The sequence below is a fragment of the Coregonus lavaretus genome, assembly GCF_964263955.1.
Source record: "Coregonus lavaretus genome assembly, chromosome: 4".
Taxonomy (NCBI): Eukaryota; Metazoa; Chordata; class Actinopteri; order Salmoniformes; family Salmonidae; genus Coregonus; species Coregonus lavaretus.
Window position 1 is genome coordinate 58,617,887 of NC_139991.1, and position 26,591 is coordinate 58,644,477.

The 26,591-nt window shown below is 44.4% G+C and overlaps 1 protein-coding gene across 1 annotated transcript; it reads left to right on the forward strand.

The window, feature by feature from the left end:
• Positions 1–207: 207 nt before the first annotated feature.
• Positions 208–23,733, forward strand: LOC311127628 (synaptic vesicle glycoprotein 2C-like; the record flags this gene model as incomplete). Its single annotated transcript, XM_084159453.1, has 12 exons — positions 208–832; positions 7,678–7,858; positions 9,873–10,024; positions 12,541–12,674; positions 15,712–15,801; positions 16,034–16,144; positions 16,287–16,375; positions 16,784–16,948; positions 21,155–21,288; positions 22,883–23,086; positions 23,299–23,458; positions 23,550–23,733. The coding sequence occupies 12 exons, from the start codon at positions 208–210 to the stop codon at positions 23,731–23,733; spliced, it is 2,229 nt and encodes a 742-aa protein (XP_084015579.1).
• Between the last annotated feature and the right edge of the window lie 2,858 nt (positions 23,734–26,591).

The following is a 26,591-nucleotide window of genomic DNA, read 5'->3' on the forward strand; positions in this document are numbered from 1 at the left end:
TAACCTACACTCTTATACTTTAGAAGAAAGTAAGCAAGTAGGCTAACATAAGTTAAGTCTCTCTGACAGTTAAGTCGTCCTCCCCTGCAGTTCTTTGGTCAGGTCTTTGGCAGGACTTTTTGCCAATGAGCATTGGTTCCCAACTGACCTAGCTGGTTAGATAAAGGACAAATAAAGACAGATAGATAATTAATCAGAGTTAGCGAGATGGATGAGTCGTACAACAACAGGACGTCGCTGGTGAAGGGCGCCAAGGACATCGCCAAAGAGGCCAAACGCCACGCCGCCAAGAAGGTCAGCAAGGTCGTGAACCGCGCCGCAGACGAGTACTCCTCCCAACGCAACTACAGCCAGTTCCAGAACGAGGACGAAGACGATGACGACAGATGCTACGCCTACACGCAGCCCGACGGCAACGGCCACTTTCCCAGTAGCCGCACCGCCAACGACGAAGACGGGGAAGACTATGCCAGTGATGCCACGGAGGGTCACGATGATGAAGATGAGATCTACGAGGGGGAGTACCAGGGTGTACCTTCTTACACTGATGCGAAGCCCAGGGATGGACAGGTTTCTCTGGGTCAACCTGTCTCAGACAGCCTGAGGGACCGTAAGGAGCTGGAGCTGGAGAGGCAGGCGGACGAGGAGGAGCTGGCCCAGCAGTATGAGCTGATCATGCAGGAGTGTGGCCACGGCAGGTTCCAGTGGCAGTTGTTCTTCGTGCTGGGCATGGCGCTGATGTCAGATGGCGTGGAGGTGTTCGTGGTGGGGTTTGTCCTGCCCAGCGCCGAGATTGACATGTGTGTCCCAAATTCTGGAGCTGGGTGGCTAGGTAAGGAAGAGAATGTGTGTGTGCGTGTGTGTGTGGTGTGTTTGTGTTGGTAGAAACAGGGGAAGTGAGGACGTTGGATGACTTTTACAACTGTATTCTCATTACGTTAGAACAGGTTGGGTTGTCATGGCACCAAGTATTTGGATGCCTGAGTAGGAAGTGTTGTCTCTTCCACTGCACTAAAGAGCTGTGTGTGCTGTAAGTGTCTACAGAACCAAAAATTCCAAGGCCACACAAACCCAGATGCAGTTAACATGTTTTCTTGCTCACTTTTACTGTTTGTCACCATCATCATTAGTGGTAGTGGTGACTCACAGAGGAACTGGTGCATTCAGCAGACCTCTTCAATCACAGACCACACTCGCATGCGTGTGCTTGTGCGTGTGTGTATGTGTGTGTGTGTGCGCAGGCATTGGGACCCTGAATTATCCTTCCGGTGCAGTGTAGGTCTGATTGACCTGCCTCATCATGGCTCTGTATGAAGGTCATCCACACTGTTAGTGGAGAAGAGCTCCTAATTGACTGTCTGGTTAAGAAGAGAGCGAAATGGAAACAGTCAGAGAGAGAGAGAAAGAGAGAGAAAGAGAGAGGGAGTGATAGAGAGAGTCAGAGAGAGAGAGAGCGAGAGAGAGAGAGAAAGAGAAACAGTGCCGATTTATATAGTTCTGAAAGAGGCATAATGACTGACACCAGCGGGAAAACACCTTTCTTTTACCTGCTTTTCTTCATTCTTTCTATCCATTCCCATCCCTCTCTCTTTGTTACCTCCCTCTATCTCTTCTGCTTCCTCTTTCTAGCCCATGACCTCTCTATTACGTCCCCCCTCTGTTTATCATTGCTGTGGGGTGATGGGGAGATATGATTGTGAGGTAGTATAATCTCTGCAGCATTATGCCTCTCTGCAGTTTAACCATGCTAAGCTGTCTCAGGTACACCCACAGCAGCGTTTCCACAGGGGCTAAAGGGGCTTAGCCCCATCAGTTCAAACGTGTGCCCCCTCAGTTTTACTTTTATGTCCATATATAAAAATAGTAAAAAAGTTAAAATTATTGAGTGACAGAAAATCTGTATCTCTGCTGTGCTGTGTCAGCACAATGGACAGATAGCGCTGCAGTGTGTGTAAGAGGGCTATGGAAAGCCACGGGGGCAGTTAGGTATGACTCCTTTGGGTTTCCATACAAAGCGGGGAAAAAATGCTTCTCATCTCTGTGGTAGGCTAAGTGAATAATGTGATAACGTGATACGCCTCAGCCTGTATTTAGATTTAGATTTATAAGGGCGGGGTCAAGTTTTAAGGGCGCTGGTGAGGACGCCGTGTTGGATGCCGAACTGTCTCCTTCCTGCTCCTCTGCTCTTCCTATGGGAGTGTACATTTGTAAATATCAACGTTACCTTTGAAACACCAGCGCTGTGTAAATAAATCCAACACTCATTTGCACCTCTAACTGCCTGCCTCCTGCTGAATCTTTGTCCTTACGACTGCTAGAAGGCCCCTATTTTATGCTGACATAGCGCAGATTTTGCGCCAACCTGTCACTTCAAAAGCACTCAATGATCTCGGAGTCTCTGCATTTTAACTTTATGTTTGTGGTATAGCAGGATATAAGCAAAATTCAATATACAGTGCATTCGGAAAGTATTCAGACCCCTTGACTTTTTCCACATTTTGTTACGTTAATTTAATGGATAAAAAAAAGTAATCCTCTTCAATCTACACACAATACCCCATAATGATAAAGTGAAAGCCCAGACCCTAAGCACACAGCCAAGACAATGCAGGAGTGGCTTCGGGACAAGGCAAGGGGTCTGAATACTTTCCGAAATCACTGTAATTCCAATGCAAGAAAGTCAAAAATGTTTGCCCCCTTGCAGATTTCAACTGCCCCCTTAGTCACTTTATCATGGTGCCGGGTCTGGGCTTTTGGCCATAAAGCTGATCAATCAAATTGCCAAAAATCCCATTGTGAAATAATGCATTTTAGCCTATTAATTGATTTAAATACCAGTCGATGTAGCATGAGAGCTGCTACAGCTCGTCAAACAGCTCATTCGTTGCTACTGGATGGAGTGAAACAAGGGCTTTTATAAGGGCATGTTAAAAACAGTTTTACATGCCACGATTAAAAAGAGCTACTATTTTTATTTCTCAACTGGTAATTGAAGCTTGCTTCCCATTCGCCATTCAAGTGCATAGGCAACTAGGCAGGCTTCAGCGCATCACAGACCACTTTGCAATGAGCTGGAGGCAGTATGCATTTTGAAAACATATACTTAATTGTTGGAAACCTGAACCTTTTACTACATATTATGAGGCATGTCTTACCTTGCTTCAAAGTATTCTAGCCATAATCCAACTAAACATGCAGGCAATTATTTTATAAAGACTTCCATATGCCATTGAAATTAGTAGCCTCTCTCATGTTCTATTGGTTTTCAAATAAACTTTATTTAATTGTCCAGTAGCCAAAGGCACAATCCTAGTCATATTAGCAACCCATGCTAGTTGTTGCATATGTAGATCTCCCCTCTTTCTAAATATCGAACGGATATTTAAATCTATGTCTCATGAAACTGCTCGCATGTGCGGTGCGCTTTTCTGCTAATTGTATTATGGAAGAAACATTCACACGTAGTCTATTTCCTTGTGCGTATTGCTGTGCTTATAATGTGAAGAAATAATAGTTGATCAAAATGTTAAGCTAAATGTTTTGATCTGTTGCGTGAGCCGCCCCCTTTATAAAGTTTTTAGATGTAGCCTAGGCCTACTGGTTGTATGCATTTGGAATGGATCGTCCCACAACTGTCCCAGAGTCAGTTTGGAATAGGATATTTCTTTCTCACACAGAACGACAAGTTAACCAATAGAATAGGTTCACTTTTCTACTATGGGGGATAGTAGATTGACAAAGGCTAGTGATTTTGCTGTTTGTTACTCCTCTTGTTAACATCTTCAAATTGCGCATCGGAATTCAGCAAGAAGGACGCACACTGTTGCATCCTTCAGTTGCATGTTCTGGTAGGATAAATGACCATAATCTACAGTGAGCTCCGAAAGTATTGGGACAGTGACATATTTTTATTTATTTCTAAACTGTTCACCCGAAATGGATGAAAATACCCTCAAATTAGAGTTGACAGTCTGCACTTTAACCTCATAGTCATTGTATCATTTAAAATGCTGGAGTACAGAACCAAAACAATAAAAAATGTGTCACTGTCCCAATACTTTTGGAGCTCACTGTAAATGTGATTTCTGTCATACTGAGCACTGTGGGTGGACGTCCTAATCAGGTTAAGCACCCAATGCATATGGGTCCGGGACATTTTTTAAATGGTAAATTAAAATTGTCCAAAACGGAAACCATGACCCAAGGAGAGCAGAGGATAGAGAGGAGGAGAGAGAGCGAGAGAAATACTACAGTTGAGTCTGCCTCTCTATAAAACACTCCCACACACTACCATCACTCCTCCCTCCATCCCTCTTCTTTTCGTGTTCTGTTTTGACTCGGGGTCAGCCGATAGAAGCAGAGAGCCTGATTGGAGGAGTGTGTGTGTGTGTGTGTGTGTGTGTGTGTTGCTACAAACACATGGACAGCTAAGTTTAATCAACACATTGGGGTGATAGATTGGCTGAGCTGGAGCTTGAGGTCAGCTAATTAAAACATCCAGGGACAGAGCACTGTCATTGTGTATGTGTGTTCGTTTGTGTGTGTGTTTGTTTGTGTGTGTGTGTTTTGGTTTTACTAATCAAAAGAGAACCATGGCGCTCTCCCAGAAGCTTGGCTGGGGCATAAAACCTGTGAATTCAGACAAACAAAGAGGTGTAATGGGTTCACACTCAAAAATGTTGCATAAAGCATACTTCATTATTAAATGTTTTTAATTTTTTTGGTTTTACTATCCTTGTGGGGACCAGAAGTCAAATCAAATCAAATCAAATTTCACTTGTCACATGTGCCGAATACAACTGGTGGAGACCTTACCGTGAAATACTTGCTTACCGAGCCCTTCTCTTAAAAAATAAAATAATAACAATTAAAATAAAATAGTTAGGGTTAGGAGTTAGGGTTAGGGGTTAAGGTTAAGGGTTATACGATTTTGAATGGGAATCAATTGTTTGATCCCCACAAGGATAGTAAAATAAACATTGTGTGTCTTTGTGTGTGTGTGTGTGTGTGTGTGTGTGAGTGAAATGGATGGGTTAAACTTTGACACACAAACCAGCTCTTGAACCCGTCATTTTGTGCCCTTTTCCAGTCTCCAAACACACACTTGTCTTTTCCCAGTCCCCCCTTTTGTCCCACAGTCTGATGTCAAGTGTTCTGTCCCCCCTGGCATGCCCCCTCCTGTCAGTAGAGTGGTGAAGACTGCAAGCAAGCAGGAGGCAGGATGCTAATACAAGTGTCTGCCTCAACATGATAATTGACTGCTTTGTTCTCTGACAGTCCTCCTGTCTCTGGCCTACAGCTGGAGTGTGTGTGTGTGTGTGTGTGTGTGGTGTGTGCGCGTGCGCGTGCGTGTGCGACTGTGCGTGCGTGTGTGAAACTTCCATTTGCTCAAATTAATCAAAATAGTTGTAATTAGTCTTCTAAGATGAGAGGACTGTACACCAATCCTGCTGTACACCAATCTAATCTTCCATGTGATAGCTGCTCTCAGACAGACCTGTCAATCAAACATCAATCTCAGGGGATTCCCTGGAGCTGGGGGAATCCCCAAAGAACATCCGGAAAGTTCCCAATGTTCCAGATCCCGAATTAGTCAGCTGTTTCTCTCTGCTGTCTTCCTTCCTTCTCCTCTCCTCTCATCCTTTCCTCTCATCCTCTCATCCGTCCTCAGAACAGATTGACGAAGAGCGTAGTGTGGAGGGGGAATTGTGCTTACACATAAGAGATAATTATCATCGAGACAAACCCACCACGCCACTCCCCGCTCGCCGCTCTCGTCTCGTCTGGTGGAGATAGCAGCAGCAGCTAGCATTGAGTTAGTTAAGTAGTCCCTCTGGGCTTAAGGCAGAGCTGCACGCTGTACCGTACCGTTGTAGAGGAGAGAACAGACAGTCTGCAGAAATATCTCTCTAAAGCGTAGGATTTTCTTTCCATTCAATTAGACTAAGTGCAGCTTCATTTGAATAATGCTTATTACGCAGTCATTTTTTTGTGGAAGTGAATGTCCCTTCCAGCAATTATCCGAAAAATGCGTGTGAATCGCATTATTTCACAGCAGGTGTTGTGGTAAGAAGTAAAGACTGAATTGCACCCTTTGTAGAACCCAGTCATCAATGACTGGCAATAGAAGAACCCTTTTTGGTTTCCATGTAGAACCCTTAACACAGAGGGTTCTACATGGATCCCAAAAGGGTTCTACCTGGAACCAAAAAGTGTTCTCCTATGGGGACAGCCGAAGAACCCTTTTTTCTAAGAGTGAACTATCCAGTCTCCATACGGTAGTGCTGCCAGTGTAGAGAGTATTCTGTCCCGTGGTCTCTGCTATAGACTCCAGTGTCTGTTGTCACTTATAATGAATAAGTGTCTCTCACCATCCCGTCTGTACGTCGCGATAAGGCCCTCTACCTTCAGCCAATCAGTCCCATCACCTCCACGCAAAGAAGGGAAAACAGAAGTGATGAAAACAGGGAGGGGCTGGGTTGTGGTCTCTGTGCTTCCCGGCAGTGATGAGGCACAGTGTCGGTAAACGATCGCCTCTCCCCACAAACACTGATTATAATGAACATATCTAGACTCTGGAGTGAAGTGGATTATATACTGCCCCCCCTCTCCCCCTCCTCCACTTCCCAGTGTCCCTTGGGACTTGAAGAGATTTCCGTTAGCTCACTCCGACAGCTGTGTTTAGGTCAGTGTTGTGGTATGAAACGCTCCCATATCAATTGCTGCTGTCAGAACATAATATTTTTTAGGTTTAGTTAGTGTTGTGATATGAAGTGATATTCCATGGTGAGGTTCAGTTAGTGGTGTGATATGAAGTGATACTCCATGGTGAGGTTCAGTTAGTGTTGTGATATGAAGTGATATTCCATGGTGAGGTTCAGTTAGTGGTGTGATATGAAGTGATACTCCATGGTGAGGTTCAGTTAGTGGTGTGATATGAAGTGATACTCCATGGTGAGGTTCAGTTAGTGTTGTTGCTTCATGGCTGCCTGTGTGTTCTTTATTACTGTAGGTCTGTCTGTCTGCAGGTCTCCAGGCACTGTCCAATCAGATCGATCCCTGTGACCCCTCAGTGGTTTATCAATGACTGGGAATTTACAGGCCTGATTAAATCACACCATGTGACCTTGTCTGCTCTGGACTTTACTAATACAGTCAGACATGCAGCAATTCTGACACAGTTTCTGCATGAGACACACCTGCTTCTGTGTGTGTGTGTGTGTGTGTTCTCCCTAGTCAGCGGTTTGCCTTAAAAAATAAACATGTTTGGTCCAGATGTTTCAGATCATTCTCAAGTGCAGCAAAATATAAACGGGTCACTTAAAAAGCTAACACTGTGTAAATGAATATTTTCTCCCTCCCTCCCTCCCTCCCTCCCTCCCTCCCTCCCTCCCTCCCTCCCTCCCTCCCTCCCTCCCTCCCTCCCTCCCTCCCTCTATTTCTTTCTTTCTCTTTCTCTGTCTGTCTGTCCCTCCCCTCCCCTCCCTCCCTCCCTCCCTCCCTCCCTCCCTCCCTCCCTCCCTCTATTTCTTTCTTTCTCTTTCTCTGTCTGTCTGTCCCTCCCCTCCTCTCCCTCCCCTCTCTTCTCTCACTTTCTCCCAATCTCTTTTTCTTTGTCTGTCTCGCCCCCCTTCTCTTTCTCTCCCTCCCCCTCCCTCCCTCCCTCTTTCTCTGCAGGTAGCATAGTGTACCTAGGGATGATGGTGGGGGCGTTCTTCTGGGGGGGTCTTTCAGACAGGGTGGGCCGTAAACAGTGCCTGCTCATCGCTATGTCTGTCAACGGCTTCTTCTCCTTCCTCTCCTCCTTCGTCCAGGGGTACGGCATGTTCCTCTTCTGCCGCATGTTTTCCGGTTTCGGGTGAGTGGTGTCCATTCTGTTCTATTCTATTTTACTTTATTCTACTCTACTCTAATTTACTCTTCTATACTGTACTATTCTGCACTCTATTCTGCACTATTCTATGTTATTCTATTCTACTCTATTATAGTCCTTTATAATGTGTCATGTATTGTAGAACATTTCCTTCCTCTAAAACTCTTCTAGAACATTTCAAAGGTTCCATTAAGTTTTCTTCCACTAAAAGTCTTCCATGATGACATTGTGTTCTACTTGGTTGAGAGGTAGTGGTTTCTTTGACCATGCAGTACTCTTCCAGACAGAGCTCTATTCCCACGGCTCTCTCCCTCTCTCGCTATTCTCCACTCATCCATGGCTGTCTCGCTCTCTCTCCCTCTAGTCTTCACTCCTCCACAGCTGTCTCTTTCCCTCTCTCTCTCCCTCTCTCCCTCTAGTCTCCACTCCTCCAAAGTCAGAGAACAGTACAGGAGGTTATTCGAGCTGTCTGGCATCAGCCCTTCCCCTGAGTGGGAGAGAGAAATTACAGAGAGAAACACAAACATTAGCTAAACATTCATAGTAGACTAAATGTCCTTATGTTTCTGTTTTATGACTGATTCAAAGTATGTTTTTATCATCACAAGATGTCACAGACTTTGACATTGGAAAGAAAACCTTTTCTTTGTCATGAATAAATTACTAGACAATAGGTAGAAACAGTGAAACAGACTTTGGCAAAATAGAATAAGAGGTTCTGCAAAAATATTAATAACCAGATATGACTGACAGAATATATGCCCTTAACTCTTAGCTAATACACTCTCTGCACAATTGATTACCTGGTGATTGTTGCACATGATTGTTATACATAGCCAGACCTGGCTTTCTGGTGCGTTTGCATTAATACAAGTCAATTTAATTTAATCTGAGACAGCCTGTTTTGGCACGAGGGGATTCATAGATCACAGGACTGTTTCTAAAGCAAGGCTTCAGTTGGACAGAGCTGTCAAAATCAATCTGCAACAACACAATGGATTTACACTCAGCTGTGGTATTAGTGAGTGTGTGTGTATGTGTGTGTGTGTGTGTGTGTGTGTGTGTGTGTGTGTGTGTGTGTGTATGTGTGTGTGTGTGTGTGACTCATAGACGACACCTTATTGCAGCTCCACTCTCCCAGTCCTACAAATTGCCAGCACACGCTATCTAATACAATGCCTGTCTTACTTTTATTTCCATGTCGATTTAAAGACTCTTCTCTCCTCATCTCTTTGATAGCCACCAGCTGGTGGTTTCCGCTGGCTGTCAGACAAATTATAACATTTGCATTGAATTGCTACACTTAGCATACATTCCCTTCTCAATGAGACAGAAAAAGAAAGAAAAAGCATCATTCAAGCTTCCTACAGATGTAGGATCTAATTTGATCAATGTTTTGTTGATGAGAATTTTCTTGCACAGCACGAAATGCTAACTTGTAGTGAATTCAAGGCTTCTAAAGTTTGTAATTTCTACTTTAAAATGTTAGACTTGATTTGCCCTACAAAAAATGCCATTAGTTTCTCCAGCTGCCCAAAGACCACACAAACACACACACAGTGATGTTTTGAAAGTGACCCGACTGTGATGGGTGATTTGAAGGAGTCAGGTGCAGGAGGGTAAATCACAGAATAACAGAATTTATTCCGGAATACAGAGTTACGCAGAGTTACGCAAAACAGGCGCACTGGATCCAACAAGGCACACGGGGAAAATAACCCGGCAATACAAAATACAAGGAGCTCAACCCGAGCTTCACTCTCCTCACAATAAACAATCCCACACTAAGACAAGGGGGCAGAGGGAACACTCATACAGGTACTGATGAGGGATATTAACCAGGTGTGTGTAATAAACAAGACAAAACAAATGGAATGATGAGATGAGGAGCGGCAGTGGCTAGAAGGCCGGTGACGACGAACACCAAAGCCTGCCCGAACCCTGTTTCTCAGTTAATTGTGTATATATTTCTGACTAGATTTCCCATGTCCCCGTGCAGGATTGGTGGGGCGGTTCCCATCGTGTTCCCCTACTTTGCGGAGTTCCTGGCGAGGGAGAAGAGAGGAGAGCACCTGAGCTGGCTCTGCATGTTCTGGATGATAGGAGGGATCTATGCCTCTGCCATGGCCTGGCTCATCATACCACACTACGGTGAGTGACTGACAGCCCTGTCTTATCACGCTGCAGGATTATTTGAGTGACACACCTAGGTCACCAATCATAACCATTCTACGGCGGGTGACAACATTTGTCATAACAAGTGATTGATATCAGCAGCCTAGGCCTGAACCAGGGATGGACACGTCTATTGGAACAGCAACCAAAGGGGGAAAGAAAAGAAAGGGAGATAGAGAGGGGATTCGAGAAAGAAAAGGACAGAGAGGAGAGAAGGCAGAGAGTTAGAAAAGAGAGCGAGAGACGGATAGGAATGATAAAAGGACAAGGAAGGAAAGAAAGTCTGCTACTGTCGTCTGTCTGTCTGTCTGTCTGTCTGTCTGTCTGTCTGCTACTGTCTGTCTGTCTGCTACTGTCTGTCTGTCTGTCTGCTACTGTCTACTGTCTGTCTGCTATTGTCTACTGTCTGTCTTGTCTGTCTGCTACTGTCTACTGTCTGTCTGTCTGCTACTGTCTACTGTCTGTCTGTCTGTCTGCTACTGTCTACTGTCCGTCTGCTACTGTCTACTGTCTGTCTGTCTGCTACTGTCTACTGTCTGTCTGTCTGCTACTGTCTGCTCAGGGGCATGTTGCTATCATCCTGATCATCAGGCATAATCAAGTTTACCCCTGTAGACCTGTAGGCCCAACGGACCAATGTCTGGACAGGGACAATATGCGTTTAGTCTGTGCAGGCAGGTGTTTAATTATCAGTGAAGTAATTGATTTTCCATAAAAGACAGTTGAGTGCAGAAGATATAAAAGCACTCATCATAAAACACAAGGCATATCTTCACACACACACACACACACACACACACACACACACACACACACACACACACACACACACACACACACACACACACACGTCTGTGAGAGAACGTGTGTGGTAATAGGTTCCGCCGCAGTGGGCTCTTCATTGACTGCTGCTGGCCAGAGGCTGAAGGACTCCTCCTCTTCCTGAAAAGCCGCAGTGTGTGTGGGTGTGGGTGTGGGTGTGGGTGTCCATGCGTGCGTGCATGTGTATGTGTTCGCAGAATTAAGTGGAGGGGCGGTCCGTAAATGTTTTGTGTAAAAAAAGTGTAATGTGTATACACCCATGTGGGTGTGTGAGTGTTTTTATGCCTCTGTGTGTCTGTGTGTATATGTGTAGGTGTTTATGTCATGGGCATTGTGCTGTGACCAAGGACACTGCAGGTGTGTGTGAGTGAAGTGTGACATCGCATTGTCCTGCGTAGCGCAGCTCCATAAATCTAGGTGTGTGTGAGTGAGTCAGTCAGCCATACCCTCCAGTCCATTATAGCTGTAATCTCCCTAATGAGATTTGTACTGGTAGATTCTAATGCAGCCCCATGGGCATCACATACACACAAACACACACACGAACAACCCCCAACAGATTTGGTTTACAATACTGTGACATCACTTGAACTCCCCCTCACACCACTGGCATCTCCCTGACAGACCCCCATCTCCCACACACACACATTCATGACATCATTACAATTTCACCCGACAGCTCTGTGGCTTTCTCCCTCTGCTCTAGGGGCTATCCTGAATACCACCCACACACTGACTCTAAACACACCAACTGTCTGGATGTTTGTCTTTATTCAGATGCTGCTGAGGTGTATGTAGGCCTATATTCCTTTCTGTAAGAAAGGGAAGAATATATACAGAGAAGAAGAGATGGAGAGAGAAAACAAAGAATAAGAGAGAGGAGAGAGAGAGAGAGAGAGAGATAGAGAGAGATAGAGAGAGAGAGAGAGAGAACGAGAGAGTGAGAGAGAGAGAACGAGAGAGTGAGATAGAGAGAGAGAACGAGAGAGTGAGAGAGAGTGAGAGATAGAGAGAGAGAACGAGAGAGAGAGAGAACGAGAGAGAGAGAATGAGAGAGAGAGAGAGAGAATGAAAGAGAGAGAGAGAGAGAATGAGAGAGAGAATGAGAGAGAGAGAGAGAGAGAATGAGAGAGAGAGAATGAGAGAGAGAGAGAGAATGAGAGAGAGAGAGAGAGAGAATGAGAGAGAGAGAGAGAGAGAGAGAGAGAGAGAGAGAGAGAGAGAGAGAGAGAGAGAGATGCACATCATATATTGTTAGCTCTTGCGTTGCTATCCTCAGAGATTGCTGTATCAATTAGTCTCACTAAATGCTTCCAATAAGAATTGAACAACACACTTTGTCTTTCTCTCCCCCTCTCTTTCTCTCTCTTACTCTCTCTCCCTCGCTCATTTCCTTCACCATATGGTGTTCTTCTGTCTCTAGATTCTCATTACCATCATCACGCTGCATCTCATGTGGAAATAGAAGTGTGTGTTTGGAATAATTCCCATAAGAGAGACTATTATAAAATGGGTTGATGATTTAAAGGTACTTGGAGGCACTTTAAGATTTCAGGCCTTCATACTTTTACTTTTTATACAAAAAAAAAACGCGTAATATTAAACATGTAATATGTATTGCTGTGCTCCTTTCTCTTGCATCTGATTGGTGGTTGTGTGTGTGTGTGCAGGATGGAGTTTCAGTATGGGCTCCGCCTACCAGTTCCACAGTTGGAGAGTATTTGTGGTGGTGTGTGCTCTACCCTGTGTGTGTGCTGTCGTAGCACTCACCTTCATGCCCGAGAGCCCACGATTCTTCCTAGAGGTAAGGTGTGTGTGTGTGTGTGTGTGTGTGTGTGTGTGTGTGAGTGTGTGCATAACGCCCCAACAGATCCACAGATCTCGCAATCTCAATTGCACTTCACACTGCCCTCTCCCACCTGGACTAGAAGGTAAATAACTATGGGAGAATGCTGTTCATAGACTAGAGGTCACACCACAGTCCCCTCCAAGCTCATATCCAAGCTGGGGACCCTGGGACTGAACACCTCCCTCTGCAACTGGATCCTGGACTTTCTGACAGGCCGGCCCCCGGTGGTGAGGTTAGGCAACAACACCTCCGCCACGCTGACCCTCAACACGGGGCCCCTCAGGGGCGTGTGCTTAGTCCCCTCCTGTACTCCCTGTTCACCCATGACTGCGTAACCGCGCATGACTCCAGCACCATCATCAAGTTTTCTGACGACACGACGGTGGCAGGCCTGATCACAGACGGCGATGAGACAGCCTACAGGGAGGAGGTCATAGACTTAGAAGTGTGGTGCCAGGACAACAACAAGGAGCTGATCATGGACTACATGAGAAAGAGGGGAGAGCACACCCCCATCCACATCGACAGGACTGTAGTGGAGCGGGTCGAGAGCTTCACATTCCTTGGCGTCCACATCACTAAGGACTTAACATGGTCGACACACACCCGCACAGTCATGAAGAGATCACGACAGCGCCTCGTCCCCCTCAGGTGGCTGAAAAATTGTCATGGGCCCTCGGATCCTCAAAAAGTTCTACAGCTGCACAATCGAAAGCATCTTGACTGGCTGCATCACCACTTGGTATGGCAAATGCACCGCCTTCGACCGCAAAGCGCTACAGAGGGTGGTGTGGACAGCCCAGTACATCACTGGGGCCGAGCTCCCTGCCATCCAGGACCTCTATATCAGGCAGTGTCAGAGGAAGGCCCGACAAATCGCCAAGACTCCAGCCACCCAAGCCATAGACTGTTCACTCTGCTTCCGTCCGGCAAACGGTACCGGAGCATTGGCACTTGGACCAACAGGCTCCGAGACAGCTTCTACCCCCAAGCCATAAGACTGCTAAATAGTTAATTAAATTGACTATCTGGACTATCTGCACTGATCTTGCACTGAATCTACACACACACACAGGACTATATATACACACTATATACACACTCACTCACACACACTACACTGACACACTCACACAAAACCCACTCACATTATTATACACTACATACTGTACACATGAGGTGACTACATCATGAAGCTGGTTGAGAGAATGCCAAGAGTGTGCAAAGCTGTCATCAAGGCAAAGGGTGGCTACTTTGAATAATCTAAAATCTAAAATAAATGTTGATTTGTTTAACACTTTTTTGGTTACTACATGATTCCATATGTGTTATTTCATAGTTTTGATGTCTTCAGTATTATTCTACAATGCAGAAAATAGTAAAAATAAAGAAAAACTCTTGAATGAGTAGGTGTGTCCAAACTGGTACTGTATATGTCGAGTTTTTAAATGTTTTCTCTAAATAAGCTTTGCTTTACAATTAAAGGTCAAATACTCTGCATTTCAAAAAGTCAGCAAAAATCTAAGGAATTCAGGGCTTGTGAAGTTATACCTAGGCTAAATATAAGCCTTCCACAACCATAAGAACCACTAATAATTTAATTATTTCATCACAACATTTTAACCTGCTTATTTTTTTGCAATAATCACTGATCTGGCTTTCAAGTCTGTCAATGAAAATTCCCATTTGTTTACAAATTTAACCAGAACCATGCATAATGCACATTCACTAATAATGACCAACTTCTGGTAGTAGGCATTTTAGAAAATTAACACAGGTCTCATAAACAATCTCTCAAGCACAAGCCCACCTGCTAGTGAGTAGCCAGCTAACCTTTATATTTAGTCTAGCCAACTTGGATCTATTTGCTAGCTAACAAGGTAGAAAAGTTGAATTGTTATGAACACACACTTCTGTCTGTCTCCCAACTGTTTGAACAGAATGCTAGCCTGTCCACTTTGTTCAGATGTTGAAATCAAGTAGCCTACCTTATTTCTCAGAATGAGAACAAGTTGCCAATTCCTTAAATAATTGTGTTTTATGCTTATTGCACATTTATAAAACACAGACTAGACAGCTAGTGTAACTGTCTTTGGCTAAAATGCTGTTAGCGGTACATGGTACCGCAATGCTGCGCGCAACAGAAACTGAGCATTCATTTTCCAGAATCAATATTCATTGATACACCCGTTTTAGTAGGGTCTGCTCTTCGTGCAATTTGAGGAGTTGAAACATAGAAACTGTATCTTCTATTAGAATAAAATAATGTCTCAATGTGTTTCAGTGTCCATATGACTGATTCTGTTGGACCAAACCTCCAATGCAAATAGCAAGTTGAAACCTTATAGCTCAGTGTTTGAAACCGTTTGTTGTCAGAGAGGAAGAAGTGATCTTTCATCTTTGTTGCTGTGAGTGGCAGGGGGAGAGGCTTTGTGTGGGGGGGAGGGGCTTGGTGGGTAAATGGGAAGGTGCACGGTCACAGCAGAAGGAGCGAAGGAGACGAGACCAAAAAGACAACATGAGAACAAGCTGACATAAACGCTCATAAAAACAAAGAAAAGGCATTTGGTATATTGCGCAAAAACATACATTCAAATTCATTTGATATATCGCTCAGCCCTAATACACACACACATACATAGTACACACACTTTTACACTCATCATATGCTGCTGCTACTCTGTTCTATATTTCACTCTTCTTCTTATTATCTGTCCTGATGCCTAGTCACTTTACCCTGCCTTCATGTACATATCTACCTCAAATACCTTGTACCTCTTTACATTGATCTGGTACTGGTACTCCCTGTATATAGCTCCATTCTTGTGTATTTTATTTTATTTCTCATGTTGCTATATATATATATATATACATTTTTTATTTTTAAGGGCTCGTAAGCAAGCATTTCACAGTAAAGTCTACACCCATTGTATTCGGCGCATGTGACAAATACAATTTGATTTGTGTTTGTAACCCTCCTTTCTGTGTTTAGATGGGTAAACATGACGAGGCATGGATGGTGCTGAAACAGATCCACGACACCAACATGAGGGCCCGCGGAGAACCAGAGAAAGTCTTCACTGTGAGTATACAGTACCTCTCTCTTTGTCACTCTCTCGCTCTCTTTCTTCCTCTCTCTCTCTCTTTCCCTCTTTTTCTCTCTCGCTCTCCTTGACATTCACGCACACACACACACACACACACACACACACACACACACACACACACACACACACACACACACACACACACACACACACACACACACACACACACACACACGTAGTGCATTGACTCTGAGTCTCCCCCTGTAGGTGAACAGGATAAAGCTCCCTAAGCATCTGGATGAGTTGGTAGAGATGCAGTCAGACTCAGCCAACCCAGTTGCCAAAGTCCTCTTCAGGATCAGGACTGAACTCAGAGGGGTAGGACTGTGGGTTTTAGTGATGGGTAGGAACAAAAAACAGATTATATGAAGTCATTATGAATAATGACTTTTATTTTGGTATTTATCCCTCTCTCTCTCTCTGTCTCTCTCTTTCTGTCTCTCGTCCTTTCTCTCTCTAGATCTGGTTAACATTCATGAGATGTTTCAACTACCCAGTGAAAGACAACACCATTAAACTGGCCTTCGTGTGGTTCACACTATCTTTTGGGTAAGATTGTTCTCTCCACTCCCCTCTGTTCAGTAAATTAATGTGTTGAAGTGTTGCTCTGCTCCCAGCAGGACCTATCCCAGTTATTAGTTTCTCCGGAGTCTGTGTGTTCATAATGAAGTGACTGACTGACTCTGAGGTAGAGCCAGTGTCTCTCAGATAGCTCTATGATGAATGCTAACATGCTAACTAGGAAAGAGACCGCCCATCTAAATAAAGCACCCTTAGGAACATCAATGCTAAATCGCAATACTTTTCAAATGTATCCACAACATAACAAATCACACAACACAGCTAGAGTCAGATCCCTGGAATGTTACCTACTCTATATCCTAACAAGATACTGTTAAGAATATTTTTCCTGTGTGCGGTTACTACTGTCTGTCAGTAATGTCATATCCTATGCAGGTACTATGGCCTATCAGTGTGGTTCCCTGATGTCATCCATCACCTGCAGTCTGATGAGTATGCCTCTAGAGTGAAGACGCACAACAACGAACGTACAGAAGACTTCACCTTTAACTTCACCCTGGAGAACCAGATACACACTAACGGAGTGTTCGTCAATGACAGGTACTGTGTCAAAACGCACACACACACACCAATGTAGTCTTCATCAATGATGGGTATTGTAACCAAAAACTCACTTAAAGAGACTTGAGTTAAACAGGCTCTATCAAACCCCCAGTTTCTCCAGTTAAAGTAGGCTATCCCATTCCAGGATAGCAGTGTCATCTGTCATTCCCTTTCCTTTATCTACACCGCCTCCAGGAAATAAAAAAACGTATCTCTCGCCCTCTCCTTCTCTCTACCGTTCCTTCTCTGTCGGTTTCTCTCTCCCTCTCTCTAACGTTCCTTCTCTGTCTATCTCTCTCTCCCTCTCCTTCTCTCTCTCCCTCTCCCCTCTCTCACCTCTCTTTCTCTCTCTTCCCCCTCTCTCTCTCTCTCGCTCCTCTCTCACATCAATATGTTGTACTTATACTATGCTCCTCCCCTCTACCTCTAACATAACAACACAACACAACATACAGTGGGGGAAAAAAGTATTTAGTCAGCCACCAATTGTGCAAGTTCTCCCACTTAAAAAGATGAGAGAGGCCTGTCATTTTCATCATAGGTACATGTCAACTATGACAGACAAAATGAGAAAAAAAAATCCAGAAAATCACATTGTAGGATTTTTTATGAATTTATTTGCAAATTATGGTGGAAAATAAGTATTTGGTCAATAACAAAAGTTTCTCAATACTTTGTTATATACCCCTTGTTGGCAATGACACAGGTCAAACGTTTTCACAAGGTTTTCACACACTGTTGCTGGTATTTTGGCCCATTCCTCCATGCAGATCTCCTCTAGAGCAGTGATGTTTTGGGGCTGTCGCTGGGCAACACGGACTTTCAACTCCCTCCAAAGATTTTCTATGGGGTTGAGATCTGGAGACTGGCTAGGCCACTCCAGGACCTTGAAATGCTTCTTACGAAGCCACTCCTTCGTTGCCCGGGAGGTGTGTTTGGGATCATTGTCATACTAAAAGACCCAGCCACGTTTCATCTTCAATGCCCTTGCTGATGGAAGGAGGTTTTCACTGAAAATCTCACGATACATGGCCCCATTCATTCTTTCCTTTACATGGATCAGTCGTCCTGGTCCCTTTGCAGAAAAACAGCCCCAAAGCATGAAGTTTCCACCCCCATGCTTCACAGTAGGTATGGTGTTCTTTGGATGCAACTCAGCATTCTTTGTCCTCCAAACACGATGAGTTGAGTTTTTACCAAAAAGTTCTATTTTGGTTTCATCTGACCATATGACATTCTCCCAAACTTCGGACGGGCCTGGACATGTACTGGCTTAAGCAGGGGGACACGTCTGGCAATGCAGGATTTGAGTCCCTGGCGGAGTAGTGTGTTACTGATGGTAGGCTTTGTTACTTTGGTCCCAGCTCTCTGCAGGTCATTCACTAGGTCCCCCCGTGTGGTTCTGGGATTTTTGCTCACCGTTCTTGTGATCATTTTGACCCCACGGGGTGAGATCTTGCGTGGAGCCCCAGATCGAGGGAGATTATCAGTGGTCTTGTATGTCTTCCATTTCCTAATAATTGCTCCCACAGTTGATTTCTTCAAACCAAGCTGCTTACCTATTGCAGATTCAGTCTTCCCAGCCTGGTGCAGGTCTACAATTTTGTTTCTGGTGTCCTTTGACAGCTCTTTGGTCTTGACCATAGTGGAGTTTGGAGTGTGACTGTTTGAGGTTGTGGACAGGTGTCTTTTATACTGATAACAAGTTCAAACAGGTGCCATTAATACAGGTAACGAGTGGAGGACAGAGGAGCCTCTTAAAAGAAGAAGTTACAGGTCTGTGAGAGCCAGAAATCTTGCTTGTTTGTAGGTGACCAAATACTTATTTTCCACCATAATTTGCAAATAAATTCATAAAAAATCCTACAATATGATTTTCTGGATTTTTTTTTCTCAATTTGTCTGTCATAGTTGACATGTACCTATGATGAAAATGACAGGCCTCTCTCATCTTTTTAAGTGGGAGAACTTGCACAATTGGTGGCTGACTAAATACTTTTTTTCCCCACTGTACATACCGGTATGTTAGATTAGTTCAGAGGCAGTATCATAATACAGGAGCTGTAGGGGTGGATAAGAGACAGGCATGCTGGGACATACAGTGGGGAGAACAAGTATTTGATACACTGCCGATTTTGTATGTTTTCCTACTTACAAAGCATGTAGAGGTCTGTCATTTTTATCATAGGTACACTTCAACTGTGAGAGACGGTATCTAAAACAAAAATCCAGAAAATCACATTGTATGATTTTTAAGTAAATAATTTGCATTTTATTGCATGACATAAGTATTTGATCACCTACCAAACAGTAAGAATTCCGGCTCTCACAGACATGTTCGTTTTTCTTTAAGAAGCCCTCCTGTTCTCCACTCATTACCTGTATTAACTGCACCTGTTTGAACTCGTTACCTGTATAAAAGACACCTGTCCACACACTCAATTAAACAGACTCCAACCTCTCCACAATGGCCAAGACCAGAGAGCTGTGTAAGGACATCAGGGATAAAATTGTAGACCTGCACAAGGCTGGGATGGGCTACAGGACAATAGGCAAGCAGCTTGGTGAGAAGGCAACAACTGTTGACGCAATTACTAGAAAATGGAAGAAGTTCAAGATGACGGTCAATCACCCTCGGTCTGAGGCTTCATGCAAGATCTCACCTCGTGGGGCATCAATGATCATGAGGAAGGTGAGGGATCAGCCCAGAACTACACGGCAGGATCTGGTCAATGACCTGAAGAGAGCTGGGACCACAGTCTCAAAGAAAACCATTAGTAACACACTACGCCGTCATGGATTAAAATCCTGCAGCGCACGCAAGGTCCCCCTGCTCAAGCCAGCGCATGTCCAGGCCCGTCTGAAGTTTGCCAATGACCATCTGGATGATCCAGAGGAGGAATGGGAGAAGATTATGTGGTCTGATGAGACAAAAATAGAGCTTTTTGGTCTAAACTCCACTCGCCGTGTTTGGAGGAAGAAGAAGGATGAGTACAACCCCAAGAACACCATCCCAACCGTGAAGCATGGAGGTGGAAACATCATTCTTTGGGGATGCTTTTCTGCAAAGGGGACAGGACGACTGCACCGTATTGAGGGGAGGATGGATGGGGCCATGTATCGCGAGATCTTGGCTAACAACCTCCTTCCCTCAGTAAGATCATTGAAGATGGGTCGTGGCTGGGTCTTCCAGCATGACAACGACCCGAAACACACAGCCAGGGCAACTAAGGAGTGGCTCCGTAAGAAGCATCTCAAGGTCCTGGAGTGGCCTAGCCAGTCTCCAGACCTGAACCCAATAGAAAATCTTTGGAGGGAGCTGAAACTCCGTATTGCCAAACGACAGCCCCGAAACCTGAAGGATCTGGAGAAGGTCTGTATGGAGGAGTGGGCCAAAATCCCTGCTGCAGTGTGTGCAAACCTGGTCAAGACCTACAGGAAACGTATGATCTCTGTAATTGCAAACAAAGGTTTCTGTACCAAATATTAAGTTCTGCTTTTCTGATGTATCAAATACTTATGTCATGCAATAAAATGCAAATTATTTACTTAAAAATCATACAATGTGATTTTCTGGATTTTTGTTTTAGATTTCGTCTCAAACAGTTGAAGTGTACCTATGATAAAAATGTCAGACCTCTACATGCTTTGTAAGTAGGAAAACCTGTAAAATCGGCAGTGTATCAAATACTTGTTCTCCCCACTGTATCAGACACACAATATCACAGGAACATGTTGACGTACTAACCCCTTACACTAGAAACCCCTGGTTAAAATAGAACGGAAACAATACATTAGTGCTGTAAAAAGTGAGAGATGAACTGCTGTTGTAAAGTGAAGTGCAACTCAACACTGTGTGTGTGTGTTTGTGTGTGTGGGTGTGTGTGTGTACAACAATACTGGCCTGTGGACTTGCGTTGCGTCTTTGTTTTGTAAAGTGTTTAATCAGTCGAGTCCAGTACAGTATAACATGTTTCCTTATCTCTATTGGATAGAAAGGGCTGAGTCAGCGTACAGGCCAGGCTGTTCTCCCAGCTAGTGGTCTCACACCGCTGGTACTGGACGGGATATCATCAATCTTTTATTTGCCTGATCACTATCTCAACTCCTCTGCTTTGTGTAGACCAAAAATAAGTGTTGATGGTACTATTTATTTTTCTTTGCTGTATTCATCTTCTTTCTTCTTCTTTTCCTCCTCTCTAGGTTCATCAGTATGAAGTTGAAGTCCGTCACCTTCATAGACTCTACGTTTCAGAACTGTTACTTTGACGACGTGTCAACAGTGGGCTCATTATTCAAGAACTGCACCTTCGTAGAAGCCTTCTTTTATAACACAGGTGAGACCACACACACACACACTCACACATACACGCATGCATGCATGTATGCGCCAGGGTTTCCGTTAGCCAGTAATTACTTTTGTCATAGCCGATAAAATTGAAGCCGGCCAATCGCTCTCTCTCTGCTCTGTCTCTCTGTCTCTGCTCTCTCTCTCTCCTCCCCCTCGCCCTCCCTCATTCTCCCCCCTGTCCCTCTCCCTCTCTCTCCCCCGCTCTCTCTCTCCCGCTCCCTCTCTCTCCTCCTCTCTCTCTCGCTCCCCCTCGCTCTCTCTCCTCCTCTCTTTCTCTCTCCCCCTCACTCTCTCTCTGCTCCACCCTTTCTCTCTCTCTCAGACGCCTCATTCTATGTATTGTTCCAGTGACAGGGTGTAGAGGAGAGTGAAGAGTGAGGTTATGCAATTGTATAGCTTTCCTTAACACAAGTGAATTACAGCTCAACCTCTCTTCCCCTGCAGAAATTGCCTCTTTGTTCCCTGTTCGCTGTGCTTGACAAAGAAACCGAGCCGCGCGTATGTCCATAAGTACCACCTACAATAGCATTGCAGTGATCGTTACACTCTCCTGCAGCAGTTCAATTCTATCTGACAGAAGATCAGGGATTGAAACACGGTACTCTAAAGTGAAGGGGAGGGAAGGAAAGATATCCTTTCTAATTTGGCTTGGCATTACACAGACCAATGCACACTGTAATATCCTCTCAATGTACACTTGAGCACAGTTCTTGGTTAACGTTATCTTTTGATACTGTTTATGACATCTGTTATATCATTGTTACGACTGTGTTATGTAGCCCTTATGAAGGAGGGTTCAGGTGGAGTCCAATCTAATTATAAGAGGTGCTGACTAATAGTTGAACAAGACGACCCCTCCAGGAAAGGCAGTGTCTCTGAGGGAGTAGTGAATTAGGGGGACCGCTAACGGTCACAGTGCGGTTCAGCTGACTCAGACCGTGAGGGACCGCAGGTTTAGAAACGGTTCCCCCTCAGCATTTAGGAAACAGCTGAACATGAAAACAATCTGGGCGTGTGAGCTTGGTGGCAAAGCCTCATGGGAGACGTAGTCTCATTGCCTCAAGCAGCGACACAAAGAACAAAAGGGGAAGGGGGTGAGGGAGGGAGGGTGGGAAGGTGGAAGGGAGGGATAGAGAGAGAGAGAGAGAGAGAGAGAGAGAGAGTAGAAAGGGAGAGGTATGAAAAGGGCATAGTGTTTGCTGCCTCTGCTCTTTCTCTGTGATGTCGTGTATTAATAGCTTTTCCATCAGGGGAGAGATAAGTAGTTATCCCTAAAAGACCTGGGATATTTTTGCAGACTGACCATATTTCTGACCCCCCAGCCCTCACACCCCCTGTTCTACCTTCCCTTCATCAAGAGAAGAGACACTCACAAGAGGCAGACTGAAATCATGTGTGAACGATAGGGGACAAATATGAGTTAATAAAGAGTTAAAGGCCCATGGAAGCCTCATTAGATAATTAGTATAAACACAGCACAGTGCCCATTCGAAAAGTTCACCTGCCAGACAAACAGAACATAAAGGAGTCAAAATAGTACACTTGTCTCCTTCTCTATTTCTCTCTGTCTTTCTCTCCAGATATTGACGATTCTAAGCTGGTGGGGTCGAGGGTGATCAACAGTTCGTTCCACCACAACAAGACGGGCTGTCAGATGACCTTTGATGACGACTACAGCGCCTACTGGGTCTACTTCGTCAACTTCCTGGGGACACTCGCCGTGTTGCCCGGCAACATAGTCTCCGCCCTTCTCATGGACAAGATAGGGCGCCTGAGCATGCTGGGTAGGTTTTTGAAATTCTACTTCATACAGAGTATGTATTTGATATTCAGGCAAACGTTCAATTATGTGACTGTCCCCCCTGGGGTTTTACATACCGGTACCTATGAAATGAAATTAAAAATGTATCACCAAAAAGAGTATGTATTGGTAATCTGTTATCATTTCTTGTGTTGTGAGCTGATGTGATGTGTAATAGCATATTCTTTCCTCCAGGGGGCTCCATGGTGCTGTCAGGCATCAGTTGTTTCTTCCTGTGGTTTGGGACCAGTGAGTCTATGATGATCTTCATGCTGTGTCTCTATAACGGCCTCAGTATATCAGCCTGGAACTCTCTGGACGTAGTTACTGCTGAGCTCTACCCTACTGACAGGAGGTGGGTAGAACACATGCAGGCAGGCAGGCACGCACGCACACACACACTCTCCCTCCCTGACTCTCTCCTCTGCCCCCCTTTTCTTCTCCAGGGGTACAGGTTTTGGGTTCTGTAATGCCTTGTGTAAGCTGGCAGCGGTGTTGGGGAACCTGATCTTTGGTTCTCTGGTTGGCATCACAAAGGCCATCCCCATACTGCTGGCGTCAGCTGTACTGGTGGGAGGAGGCCTGGTGGGACTACGACTGCCTGACACACGCAGCAACGTCTTGATGTAGAACTACACTACCCATCAGCATTCACTCATGTACCCGTTAGGCTTTAGTTGAACACTGTCATAAAGACTACATATCTGCGCCGCTATTAAAGTATGCTATCTGGTTAGCTTAATGTTTAACCAATTAGCTAAGCTAAACAATAGTAAATTCCATAACAGTGCGAAGTCAGTTGTCATAGGCTGACATAAGCTAACATTGTTTTAAGACAGTGGTATGTAGGCCTTATGATAGCATGTTCAAGTAAAGTGGGTTGCCCTGCACAGGTGTCACATGGGACACACTGTGTGAAAGGCTTTGTCACCAATCACTCACAGTCTTTATTTCAGATATTACTGTAAAATAAGGGCATTTATTGATTTGTTGTACGTTTGTTTATTTATGTATTTGTCTATCAGTAATGTATTAATGTTATTTATTGTGTCACTGCTGTGCTATCTTGTACTTCTAACAACAATGCCAAGAAGTCACAGCACCTCAGTGGGGCGTGATTTCTAAATTCAAAATAAACAGTTATTAATTATGTACAGTACCAGTCAAAAGTTTGGACACACCTACTCATTCCAGGGTTTTTCTTTATTTTTAGTATTTTCTACGTTGTAGAATAATAGTGAAGACATCAAAACTATGAAATAACACATAAACAATCAAAGATTCTTCAAAGTAGCCACCCTTTGCCATGATGACAGCTTTGCACACTCTTGGCATTCTCTCAACCAGCTTCATGAGGAATGCTTTTCCAACAGTCTTGAAGGAGTTCCCACATATGCTTAGCAATTGTTGGCTGCTTTTCCTTCACTCTGCGGTCCAACTCATCCTAAACCATCTCAATTGGGTTGAGGTCGGGTGATTGTGGAGGCCAGGTCATCTGATGCAGCACTCCATCACTCTCCTTGGTCAAATAGCCCGTACACAACCTGGAGCTGTGTTTTGGGTCATTGTCCTATTGAAAACAAATGATAGTTCCACTAAGCGCAAACCATATGGGATGGCGTATCGCTGCAGAATGCTGTGGTAGCCATGGTGGTTAAGTGTGCCTTGAATTCTAAATAAATCACAGACAGTGTCACCAGCAAAGCACCCCCACACCATCACACCTCCTCCTCCATACTTCACGGTGGGAACCACACATGTGGAGATCATCCGTTCACCTACTCTGCGTCTCACAAAGACACGGCGGTTGGAACCAAAAATCGCAAATTTGGACTCATCAGACCAAAGGACAGATTTCCACCGGTCTAATGTCCATTGCTCGTGTTTCTTGGCCCAAGCAAGTCTCTTCTTCTTATTGGTGTCCTTTAGTAGTGGTTTCATTGCAGCAATTCGACCATGAATGAAGGCCTGATTCACGCAGTCTCCTCTGAAAAGTTGATGTTGAGATGTGTCTGTTACTTGAACTCTGTGAAGCATTTCTTTGGGGTGCAATCTGGGGTGGAGTTAACTCTAATGAACTTATCCTCTGCAGCAAAGGTAACTCTGGGTCTTCCATTCCTGTGGCGGTCCTCATGAGAGCCAGTTTCATCATAGCGCTTGATGGTTTTTGCGACTGCACTTGAAGAAACTTTCAAAGTTCTTGAAATGTTCCGTATTGACTGACCTTCATGTCTTAAAGTACGATGGACTGTCGTTTCTCTTCACTTATTTGAGCTGTTCTTGCCATAATATGGACTTGGTCTTTTACCAAATAGGGCTATCTTCTGTATACCCCCCCTACCTTGTCACAACACAACTGATTGGCTCAAACGCATTAAGAAGGAAAGAAATTCCACAAATTAACTTTTAGTAAGGCACACCTGTTAATTGAAATGCATTCCAGGTGACTACCTCATGAAGCTGGTTGAGAGAATGCCAAGAGTGTGCAAAGCTGTCATCAAGGCAAAGGGTGGCTACTTTGAAGAATCTCAAATATATTTTGATTTGTTTAACACTTTTTTGGTTACTACATGATTCCATATGTGTTATTTCATAGTTTTGATGTCTTCACTATTATTCTACAATGTAGAAAATAGTAAAAATTAAGAAAAACCCTGGAATGAGTAGGTGTGTCCAAACGTTTTACTGGTACTAAATGTTCAAGCCTTTTGTACCCCAGTTCCAATTGTAAGAATAACATGGCCATAATAAAATATAAATAGTAATACATAGCTTTAGTTAAAATGTTCAGATTTTTACTGTCAGAGACATTTGAGATTGGGAAAGTCATGTGAATTCTTGTGTGTGTGTGTGTGTGTGTTGTGGAACTAAGCTAAGGGCTTTGTTCTCTGTTGCTGTGGGTCTCTGTCAGGAGAGGAATGTATTCTATAAGAAACCTCGGAGCTGCAAGCGATAGCTTCTCCCTCTCTCTTTCTCTGTATCTGTTTAACCCTCTCCAAAACTTGATAGCCTTTCTCAAATGTTGTGCCTCTCTCCCTCCAACCTTTCTCTCCTGCGACATTGTGCTGGAAACCTCTGCCAGCTCGCTCTAGTGTGTAGTTCTTCTCTTCTTCGCTCTAGTGTGTAGTTCTTCTCTTCTTCGCTCTAGTGTGTTTGTATTGTGTGTTTGTGTGTGTGTGTGTGTGCGTGTGATATTTCGGCAACCCCCTGTGAGCTAGCTTGTCAGTTTGGCCATCTTGATGTGTGACCTTATTGAAATCCATTAGTGCACTCTTTTCAACAGAGGGTTCTACATGGAACTCAAAAGGGTTCTACCTGGAACCAAAACGTGTTCTTCTAAGGGTTCTCCTATGGGGAGGCTGCTGAGGGGAGGACGGCTCATAATAATGGCTGGAACGGAGCAAATGGAATGGCATCAAACACATGGAAACCATGTGTTTGATGTATTTGATACCATTCCACTTTTTCCGCTCCAGCCATTACCACGA